Source organism: Agrilus planipennis, unplaced genomic scaffold (genome assembly GCF_000699045.2).
Source record: "Agrilus planipennis isolate EAB-ADULT unplaced genomic scaffold, Apla_2.0 scaffold730, whole genome shotgun sequence".
NCBI lineage: Eukaryota > Metazoa > Arthropoda > Insecta > Coleoptera > Buprestidae > Agrilus > Agrilus planipennis.
The window spans coordinates 1-10572 of NW_020439380.1; the positions used below are offsets into that span (position 1 = coordinate 1).

The 10572-nt window shown below is 30.6% G+C and overlaps 6 protein-coding genes across 6 annotated transcripts; 3 read left to right on the forward strand and 3 right to left on the reverse strand.

Annotated features, from left to right (window-relative positions):
- Positions 1-17: 17 nt before the first annotated feature.
- LOC108743536 (mitochondrial import receptor subunit TOM20 homolog) lies at positions 18-925 on the forward strand. Its single transcript, XM_018479106.2, has 2 exons — positions 18-408; positions 474-925. Exons 1-2 carry the CDS (start codon positions 285-287, stop codon positions 791-793), a joined length of 444 nt encoding a protein of 147 aa, XP_018334608.1. The 5' UTR covers positions 18-284; the 3' UTR covers positions 794-925.
- A 200-nt stretch (positions 926-1125) lies between these two features.
- On the reverse strand, positions 1126-4207 carry LOC108743534 (WD repeat-containing protein CG11141). The gene is made up of 9 exons (XM_025978884.1): positions 3985-4207; positions 3643-3927; positions 3425-3585; positions 3116-3251; positions 2952-3057; positions 2529-2628; positions 2375-2469; positions 1482-2321; positions 1126-1418 (listed from the first exon to the last, which is right to left on the reverse strand). The coding sequence occupies exons 1-9, from the start codon at positions 4186-4188 to the stop codon at positions 1315-1317; spliced, it is 2031 nt and encodes a 676-aa protein (XP_025834669.1). The 5' UTR covers positions 4189-4207; the 3' UTR covers positions 1126-1314.
- A 185-nt stretch (positions 4208-4392) lies between these two features.
- On the forward strand, positions 4393-5670 carry LOC108743535 (tRNA (guanine-N(7)-)-methyltransferase non-catalytic subunit wdr4). The gene has a single exon (XM_018479104.1). The coding sequence runs from the start codon at positions 4464-4466 to the stop codon at positions 5613-5615; it is 1152 nt and encodes a 383-aa protein (XP_018334606.1). The 5' UTR covers positions 4393-4463; the 3' UTR covers positions 5616-5670.
- Positions 5671-6725: 1055 nt separating this feature from the next.
- Positions 6726-7850, reverse strand: LOC108743538 (probable ATP-dependent RNA helicase DHX35). The gene is made up of 4 exons (XM_018479108.2): positions 7810-7850; positions 7440-7748; positions 7186-7339; positions 6726-6890 (listed from the first exon to the last, which is right to left on the reverse strand). The coding sequence occupies exons 1-4, from the start codon at positions 7811-7813 to the stop codon at positions 6764-6766; spliced, it is 594 nt and encodes a 197-aa protein (XP_018334610.1). The 5' UTR covers positions 7814-7850; the 3' UTR covers positions 6726-6763.
- A 163-nt stretch (positions 7851-8013) lies between these two features.
- Positions 8014-9299, forward strand: LOC108743537 (complement component 1 Q subcomponent-binding protein, mitochondrial). Its single transcript, XM_018479107.1, has 5 exons — positions 8014-8319; positions 8440-8590; positions 8645-8838; positions 8896-8984; positions 9045-9299. The coding sequence occupies exons 1-5, from the start codon at positions 8109-8111 to the stop codon at positions 9192-9194; spliced, it is 795 nt and encodes a 264-aa protein (XP_018334609.1). The 5' UTR covers positions 8014-8108; the 3' UTR covers positions 9195-9299.
- A 148-nt stretch (positions 9300-9447) lies between these two features.
- Positions 9448-10213, reverse strand: LOC108743539 (TP53-regulated inhibitor of apoptosis 1). The gene is made up of 2 exons (XM_018479109.2): positions 9878-10213; positions 9448-9828 (listed from the first exon to the last, which is right to left on the reverse strand). Exons 1-2 carry the CDS (start codon positions 10022-10024, stop codon positions 9730-9732), a joined length of 246 nt encoding a protein of 81 aa, XP_018334611.1. The 5' UTR covers positions 10025-10213; the 3' UTR covers positions 9448-9729.
- Positions 10214-10572: the final 359 nt, after the last annotated feature.

Genomic DNA, 10572 nt, shown 5'->3' on the forward strand with positions numbered 1-10572 from the left:
GCTTAAAAACCATAATATGACCATAATTTTGGTTGAGAAGGACGAGCACCCATTCGTAGTGGGCCATATTTTTAACTTTTTTTGTTAAATGTTCCTATCAAAACTTAATCAGTGAAAACTTCAATAAATCAAAATATATTCAAAATTACAAAATATAATTTTGACTAGTACAAGTAAACTGTAGGTCAAAAGTAAGATAAGCGTGTATCTTTCTCGTGAGAAACGTGATGGACGCCAGTGATCTTATTAGACATTAGAAAATTTATATATTAAATTAATTTACAATGGTTTCCAAGACGGTTCTAACAATCGCAGCAGGAGTATGTGGAACGTTATTCATAGGTTATTGTATATATTTCGACCACAAAAGACACATGGATCCCGATTTCAAAAAGAAGTTACGTGAGCGTAAGTTAGGTTAACTCCAATAAAAATTACATAGTCTTTACTCGTACCCTGTTTTCTTTCGTTAGGAAGGCGAGCAAATAAAGAGGCAGCTAATGCTAGACGTACTGCAACTACTTTCCCTAACATGAAAGATCATGAGGCAGTGCAAAGGTTCTTTTTGCAAGAAGTACAATTAGGAGAAGAACTGCTAGCTAGTGGAGATGTCGATGGTGGTATCGATCATCTTGCCAATGCAGTGGCAGTTTGTGGTCAGCCCAATGAGTTGCTTCAAGTTTTGCAACAGACCCTTCCTCCAGAAGTGTTTCATGCTTTAGTACAACGTTTACCTGCCGTTGCTCCAAAAGTTTTGAAGCAAGATAAAATGCATGAAGAGGATGTAGAGTAACAATTATTATTATATTAGTCTGCAGATTTAGAACATCATCCCTCTAGGTATGGATCACATATATATACATATTTCATTAATAATGCTGTTGTGTATTCTTATTTCTATTTATTTGAAGCATTTTTTTTTTGAGTGCCTCGTTTGTTAATAAAACAAATATTTTCGAGACAGTACTGTTTGAATAAAAATGTTCAAGAATTGTGTTTTAAAAAAAGTAGTTAATTTCTCAAATTCTTTTCTTTCTATTCCTTCCTGAAATACTTGACAAAAAACATAATGAAACTCAAAAACTTTAAAATAATATATGTATATTTCAATAGAATAAGGAACATATCTATTTTAAAAAAATATATGGATATAATTAATTAGATTTGAAAAATCTCGTTTAGGAATAACAAAATAGAAATAAAAATAGTGTAAAATCACCAGTACTATACACATAATGTTTAAAGTAATTCGTACAGCACAATAAATCAATTACATATCAATCAAATTATAGAAACTAAAATCACAGCATTTGATTATAACAATTCCCAATCTGCTAAGGATGTGTCAGATAAAAGCTCTTCTTCATCTTTTACTTGTATTCTATTCAGCTTCCAATCAAATGGAATGTTTATAAGATCTAAATAAAAAAATCAAATTTTAAATTAATACTTGTCTACTATAAATCAAAATAAAAATTCACCTGGTACATTATTTATTGACTTGTTACTAGCTTCTTCACTGCCAGTACTTTCTTTTGAGGTAAAATTCTCCTCCATATCTTTATGCATTGGTGTTCTTTTTAAAGGAGGAGAAGAATTGATTTTATTTAAATAGGATACAATAGACTTAGATAAACTATCGTCATTTTGATTCTTTTTTTTGTCAACGTTTTCGCTTTTATTACCACTATGAAAGTCTTTTTGACATGCACCTAGATCATCGTCATTGAAACTGGTACCAATTGATTTTGCTTTGTTTCCGACTTCATCAGAGTTTGACATACATTTTTTGAGGGCCTCTTCGTTTATTTTAATAGTGTTTAAACACAAAATATCTGCAAGAAGTTTTTCCTTTTCTTCTATATCAGATTTAATGGCCTCACAACTTCTTAAATCTGGCAAGATTCCCACAGTGCTTACACTCATCACTGTTGGAATATTAATGAGAGACACTTCATCAGAATGATTCTTTGGCTCTGGATCTTTCCCTTTATGTCTCTTGTGTTTGTAGAGAATATTATCGTTTTCATGCACATCTTTAACAGCCTTCTCCAATCTCTCTAATTTCTTGTACGTTTCGTTGATTTTTTCGGTTAAATGATCACAATTTTCCTGTTGTTGTTTTTTTGGAGATTCTTTGGCTTCTTCTGCATTGGTTATACAGTCCACTTGGTAATCCTTAAAGCCATTAGTTACCACTGTCTCCAAAAGGGGTGGAATATTCACTGTTTGAAATTTAGCTGTTAATTCTTTTAATGAACTTGAGAGTGGCAAAAAGGCGTTGTTTGCTGTGGGAATCCCCGCTGGATGTTGCGGAATGTCTACAAAGTCTTTATAATAAAAATTTTTTTTTTAACAATATATTATTAGTTACTTTCAATTGATTCTGGAAGAAATGACAGTCGTATGAGACTTCGTTCGCCTTCCAAAACGAATATTTCATTCCTGGTTACCCCAACGCTTATTATGCTTTTAAGAAATACAATAACATCATTAAGTAATGCAGATAATTGTTTTAAATAACTTACTTTCGTAAACTACTTAAAACTGACTCTACAGTTAATGTTTTTGGATTCAAAACAAACAAACAGTCATTATTATAAATAACCAAGGACTCTTCATTAAATGGTAAAACTAATCCAAAGGATTTTTCCTTTTGTGGTTTATTTCTTTTTATATTTTCAGGAATAGGATTAATTATTTCTATTTCTGGTATGGGTTGTACAAGGATATCCTGAAAGAAATTTATCTTTCTCGTGAGAAACGTGATGGACGCCAGTGATCTTATTAGACATTAGAAAATTTATATATTAAATTAATTTACAATGGTTTCCAAGACGGTTCTAACAATCGCAGCAGGAGTATGTGGAACGTTATTCATAGGTTATTGTATATATTTCGACCACNCAAACAGTCATTATTATAAATAACCAAGGACTCTTCATTAAATGGTAAAACTAATCCAAAGGATTTTTCCTTTTGTGGTTTATTTCTTTTTATATTTTCAGGAATAGGATTAATTATTTCTATTTCTGGTATGGGTTGTACAAGGATATCCTGAAATAAATTTTGTTGACTAATACATTTCTGCCATTCCCTCTAATTAAAAAAGTACCTTAAAAATTAATGTTTTTAAAACATTTCCATTGAGATCTCCTTCCCATATTCTAAGGCCTGGGCGTGTGCAGTAAATCACTGCATCATTTGGACAATGTGTATTTGAGTGAATTATGCCCCCAAAGTTACCTAAACTATAATTTATTCCATTAATTTACATCTATCAGGTTGAAACATGCATTTCTTACTCACAGAAAAAAATTAATAATTAAATTGTTTATGCTATACAAAGCTTTAAAAAGAAATTTGTTATGGTAGTAACATGGCTGATGGAATAAATTATTTAAAATTAAAAAAGGAAGCTTACATTTTTCTATCTTTCTTTCCCACTTGTGATACCTTCCATTTATCAGCTTTTTTGCAAATTATACTCCTATAAGTAGTTGACACAAGAAGCATTTGTTGATAAAAATTCAACTGAACTACCTCATAAGACTCATTTAAAATTTCTAATGATTTGCATATGTGCTACAACAAAAATAGCTTTCACAATTGTATAATATAAAAAGCATTACTTACACTTACCATGTAAAAGTCTATCTCTGTTAATACAATCTTCCCAGATTTATCGCCAGAAAACAATTTCATTCCATTTTTTGACCACTCTAACGCAGATATAGACGATTTATGCAAATCAGATACTGTGTACCTCTCTATTTGTTTGTTTTTTGGTTTTAAACTTTCTGGAAGGGATTCTGCAGGAGTTTTCGGTACTTGAAAAATACTTATGCTTCCATCCTTATTTCCACATGCTACCATGTAATCTACTGTAGATACAACTTTGACAAACGTCGTTGCTGCATGACCATTCTAAAGAAAACAATTCAATATAAATTTCTGTGTAATTATAAATGAAAAGGACCTTACTTCACATCTTAACTTCTGTAGGGTCTTCTTCTTTCTATCATACCAATACACAAGGCCAAAATTTGTACCTATAGCTAAAAACTCTGGCAAAACATCTAGACATGTTAACTTCAAATCTGTTGTAAATAGTCCATTTTGAATTTTACTGGGAAGTTTAGCAAACAAATCTGTTAAAGGGGCCCATTCTCTGAGAACTCTATCCATATCCTTTCTCGGTGAATTTAGGTTTTACAGGATTCCGGCTAACATTAACGCTTGTCTTATTAAATTATAAAAGCACTTCTTAACTTTTTTGGCATTTTGATAACATTTTTTCTTTTTTTCTTCTATTTAAATGCAATATGTTGCCGACATTTTAACGTTCCACCACTTTAAAGTAAGGTTATGTCGATGTCAACAGACAGTGTAAATGAAAAGTGAGGTTAATTTAACGTTATTATTTTAGGTATTTTTACCCACTTTTTTTAAATTCAAACAAAATGATCCTAATTCATCATGAAAACACGATTGCAATCGGCATTAAAAATAATTTGTACCTATTTAATATCGAATTACAACAGTTACAAACTACCAAGATTCCAGACCCTGTTTTGCCCCCAAATATAAATAAAACTCGAAAAGAAATACTCGTGAAGGAGCAGAGAGATATTATATCCGTGGCCTTTTCCAAAGACGGTGAATTGATAGCTGTTTGTACTAGTAATAAACAGCTTTTACTTTACGATAAAAAATTAAGCGTCTTACGAAATTGTGTAACCGATCGTCTTGTAAGTAAAGTCTGCTTTTCACATATAAACGAAGTGATAGTTGCTGACAGAAGTGGAGACGTTAATTTATACAAATTCAACGAGAAGAATGACGAGCCAGAGTTAATTTTGGGGCACTTGAGTATACTTCTAGATGTTGCTATAAGTGACTGTGGGAAGTACATAGTTACATGCGACCGAGATGAAAAAATTCGTGTAAGCTACTACCCAAACTCGTATAATATTCTCAGTTATTGTTTAGGTCATGTTGAATTTGTTAAAAATATTAAAATTGTTGGCACTATTGTGATTTCTGCATCGGGAGATGGTACAATTCGATTTTGGGACATTATCACTGGAAATGAATTGCATTGCATAGATACGATGGAATTTGCTGATGAAGTAGAAAGTAAAGCTGCCCTCGAAAAAATGTATGCAGATGTAGACTCTGAACACCTTGAAATTTATACTTTGCCAATAACTCAAATGGAAGTTATGTCTAATGGTAACGTTGTGTATGTTGCAATTAATTTACTTCACTGTAACAGTATTCAAGTGCATTTTGCGGAGATAAACAGTGATAAGAGCATTTCAAGCAAATTTCTTTCGAATATCGACTTAAAGGAAACCATTCTTGCATTTAGTTTACAAAGAAATTTTTATATTCTAACTGAAAGCAGTTTTTACTTCTGTACTGTGTCTCCAACCGGTTTAGATGTTAATATTTGTAAATTATTAGATGTACTATTTGAAGAAATTAAAAAAACTGAAGATTTTTGTGTTAAATGTAACGATAATGTTATTTATTCTTTATATAAAAGAAAATATAATAATGTTGAAGAATATTTGGAGAGAAAAAAGCAAAGATTAGAAAGTAAGAAGTAAATGTTTTTCATTTATACTGCGAGAAGTTAATACACAATAAATATTTTATTAATTATGCATTTAATTTGATTTAATCATTTTAAAACTATTAAACAAGCGCGTTATCTTAAAAATACCGCCATGCTAGAAATAATCAAAAAGAGCATCGCGCATGCTCAGTGATACGGAGTCGAAGTTTTGACGTATACTGTGTGTTTTTCATAATTCGCTTTTTAACTAATTTAAATTGGTTTTTAAAGTTCATTTGGATCCTTTAAACGTTTTGGTATGTGTTTTGCAATATATTATCTTCACATTAAAGCATTAATCGTAGCAAACAATGATTATTATGAAGAAATACTTTTTTTCTGTTATTTGTAAAAAACTTCCTATTTCTTACTGCCGGTTTTTATAAGATGGCCAAAAAATGTCCTAAGTAATTGGCCCGTAATCATAGCTTATGTGAAACTTAGTTTCATTAAGTGAATATTAATATTACATTTTATGCAACTAATTCATTTTTTAATAAAAATATGATTAAAGTAGGCTCTGAGTTGTGGTGATCATATGAACTTTACAACAATGAAAATTAGTTAAAATGGCGGATGTCGCGGGAAATCGTCGTAAAAAAACTATTATTCCAAATTATTTAATCAATTTCTTAGATATCCAAGATATTTTACTGTAACCAAATCAGTAACAATAGTTTTAAATGTGCAAAGGTTTTTTTTACTGCGATGTAGTCTAGTGTCGATGCCTTCTTAAATAGGCATTTACGGTATGTGACTGTGCCTGATTCCAAAGAAAAAGGAGAGAGGAAGTCTTAGGAGCACCCACTGGGGAAATTCGTCATATGCAGCACAATAACATTGCAGTAAAGGTAGGATTTATTTTCTTTCAATTAAGGTATAGGATATTATAGGGCAGGTGCATGTGTATATAAAAGGATGAAGGGGTTGGTTCTGGTTCATCTAAAACATTAACAAGTTGCACTAAATATTACAATGAAACCTGAAACTAAAACGTTTAAGGTAGTCATTCAATTTTGAATTTTGTCGCTAGATCTTTTGAAGGAGCTGTATGCCTTCTGATTCTTTTAATTAGATAAGGTAATAATTACTTAGACAAATATTTATTGAAATAATTCAATTTTTCTAATACAATAACAGTCAGTAATTATAACAAGTTGTTTTATGATAAAAATGTGGAACCAACTCTAATAACCAGTCACTATTTATAACAGTCAAGTCCCTCATAAAGAGTTTTGTTGTTTGTACCACTTCACAAAAGAGTAACCTAAAAGAAAATTATTCCATATTGAGTATACCTCGCAATTCTTCCTCAAGAAAACTAAAGGGATAAAAACTATTTCTTTATATAATAATGTCAACATTTCCCTTTACAGTATTAAAGGTCCATCGAGATAGACTGTGTGCGTGACTTTCATAATCTACCCTAATGAAGATTTAACACTGTAAAGCGAAACGTTAGCATGATTACGTAAATAAATTAAAAGTTTTTATTCTTCAATTTGCTTGAGTTTTTTCCTCATTCCAAATTAAGTTCTGTAAAAAATAAGACAATAACATACCATTGGGGTTGTTCTATAGTGTATAAAACACTATCAGGGTGAATATAAAGTTCAATGTTTCCTCGAACTGTCTTATAAACGCCAGAGTAATGTAAATAGGCTGCATTAGGAAATAACCCAGTTACTAGACATTTACATATAGCCTCTGTATTACCTAAAGACAATGTTTTAACAATATAAAGCACCTTTAATTAACTACGAAATAATCGATAATATAGAGCGATGTTACTGTTTATTTATTTACAAATAGTTACCTTGACACGAAATAAGTGGTATGTTGTAGTTAAGGGCCATTTTTTGGAGATTACTTCTTACATCTGCCACTCTTTTCATTGCTTTGAAATTGATAAAGTTTTTGTGGCAAAATCCTTTATCCATTTCACTTTTAACAAACGCTGAATATATATTCAAGTATGTTATTAAATCCCCTTCGGCAACCTCAAAATTTCTTCTTTGTATCCTTGACTTTGCAATCATATTTCCAGTAGACGGTTTTGTAAAAACTGATTCAACTTGCAGCATTGAAATTATTGTTAGTATTTCCTCTGAGCAACCGAAATCACCTGAAGTAAAAAATTATTAATAAAGGAACTTCTGTGGTCGGTTGGCTTTACTTGACGTTACTCATCCTTCTGAAGAAGCTAACAGCATGAACAGCGAAACGTCAACTAAAGCCAACCGACCAGAGCGTAACCCGGAAGAAGTTACTAATAATAACAAAGTCTGCACTCAACAATTAGTAATGTACNATAAATATTTAAAAATAAATTTCATTAGTTTGGTGAACCTGCACACTTTTCCCTACAGAAATCTACTATTTTTTTGCGGTTGGCAATAAAGTATTAGCGCGACCTTGCACGTTCACTAATTTTAACCTAATATTGTGATTTTTTTGTAAAAAAACGTAAAATATTACATAAAAAATGAGTAACATCTTAAAAATTATGTCCAGAAGCAATTTAAGATGCCTGACAAATATTTTCAAAAGCAGTGCTACATTAAATCACGGAAATAAGCAACACACCGCCGTGCGTAACCTGTGGTATTTAAGTAATAACGCAAATGTAAAATTAAATAATATTGTCGAAAAAAACAAGTACCAGCAAAGACCTGCTCGTTGTGCACACACTAAAGGTAAGTCTTCACAAAACCATGATCTACTTCTGATTAGGTTTGTATGTTACAACATGCTCGTAACACAGTGGTCATTTGCCGGAATATTCTACCCATAAGTACTAAAATTACTTATTATAGGTGAACGAGATTTAGTTGAGTTCCTCACAGAAGAAATATTGACTGAACGAAAGGCTCAAAAGGCCAAAACAATCCCAACAGAATTAGATGGTTTTAAAGCACAATTAAATGGCGCTGAAGTTACCTTAACAAAAGTAACAGGCAATGAAACGTGAGTTTGAATGTTTTATCATAGATTATGATTTAATTAATAAAGCCTTTTCAGGATTAAAATACAGTTTAATGTGAATCATACAGTGGACACTGGATCCGAACCTGAAATTCATCCTAATATGGATAAACCAGACATTGGAGAATTAAAATCTAAACCATCATTTAAAGTAGATCTTGTTAGAGATAATACTACAGTCAGTCTTGTTTGTTCTTTTGTAGAACAAGGGCAGCAAGATGAAACCTACAGTAAATTAAAACATTGCCCTGTCTTATCGCTTAATTAAAATTAATTTCAATTTTTAGATGATATTTTCCAAATTGATGAAATTAGTATTTATGATGGAGAGTGGAATGAACATGTGTATGCTGTATCAGGAGAAATTGTTGATTCTGTATGTTACAAAGGTTTTAGATGTGTGCATTAGATATTAATCTCTTTTTATCCTTTTCAGTATTTGTACGATTTGCTACTGAATTATTTAGAAGAAAAGGGGATATCAAATGATTTTGTTGAAAAACTTTCTGACTACAGTACAGCATATGAACATTCAGCTTATATTGGATTATTGGAAGGACTTTCGCGGTTTGTATCAGGAAAATAAAATAGCAATTTAATTAAGTTTATTTAAGTTATGTAAGAATGAATTTGTACTTTACTATTTAAGTTAGATATGTTCACTGAATAAATACAAAAGTTGGTTTAGTTATTGAGTTATTTTTGTAACAGTAGGACTTTTCTTGTTTAAATAATTAAAGTAGGAAAATGAAATTGAAAGAAGTTAGTTAACTGTAATATATTTCTACTTTTGATCAAGCTCTTGCTTAAAACAAATTTTTTAAAGAAACTACAGTTACTTATGCTAAAAATTTATTTTTCCCTATTCTAAATGTGTCCTTGACTGATGTGAATATGGAAAGAATTAAACGTTAAAACATGTTGCATCACACTGTGCCTATGTAACATTAAATAAATGCTTCACTATTTGGTAACAACATCAATAATCATTATATATCTGTAATTGGATCATCAGAAATTTGATCACTAATACTTCTCCACTTATTATTAGTTATACATTGAGGATTTTTATCAGTCCAATTGTTGGTGCACATAAAGTTGCAAATTCCAAAAACCCAGTGTCATCTTCCTTGTTGCTCAGGTATTTTGCGCTCGTTTTCGGTCCCTAAGATGTCCTTTTCGACCTCTTTAACATCAATTTGACGTTCTTTCATTGCTTTCTAGACAAAAAAAAATTACTCTCACTATCTAGTACTATTACTACCTTACCTTCACACATTCCTTATATATTTTTAACATGGGAGCACACATTGAATCGTCAGAATTTCCCTTGAGAAAGTGCTCAGCAAACCATGTATTAAAACATGTATCATATTCTTTTTTTAAATCGTTACAGGCCGTCCCAATACTATTCATATTTACCTAACCTCTATGAAACTTGATATTAATTAAAATAAGCAACACAACAATCATTCACCGTTTATTAATAAACGATTTAGAAACTTATCTAAATTGTTTTTCTTTCTTTTCGATTAATTTAGTTGATAAATTAATTAATAACAAATTTTGCACATACATTACCGTAATTTGAACTACCTCCAATGAAACCGATAATTATTTACTTACACTGCTGATTGATGCTGATATGCTTTTGTTGAAATATGCGTAGATGCCGTTATTTTGTAATAATAAATAATGTGTGAAAAATTTAATAAATAACCTTTGAAAACGTTTCTGGCTTTTATTTAATAACTTACTCATCATCGAACTAAATTATTTTTGATTAAGTACAGCAACCAATTTTCAGCAATTTTGCAGCAAAAACATTTCAATATTTATTATTTAAGAATATCAATAATTTAAACATTAGGATTATAACACTTCACTATTTGATGTTAAATGGTAGTCAAAGTTCAGAATATAATAAAACTTAAAAAAAGAGTTATTAAAAAATTTTGTTACAT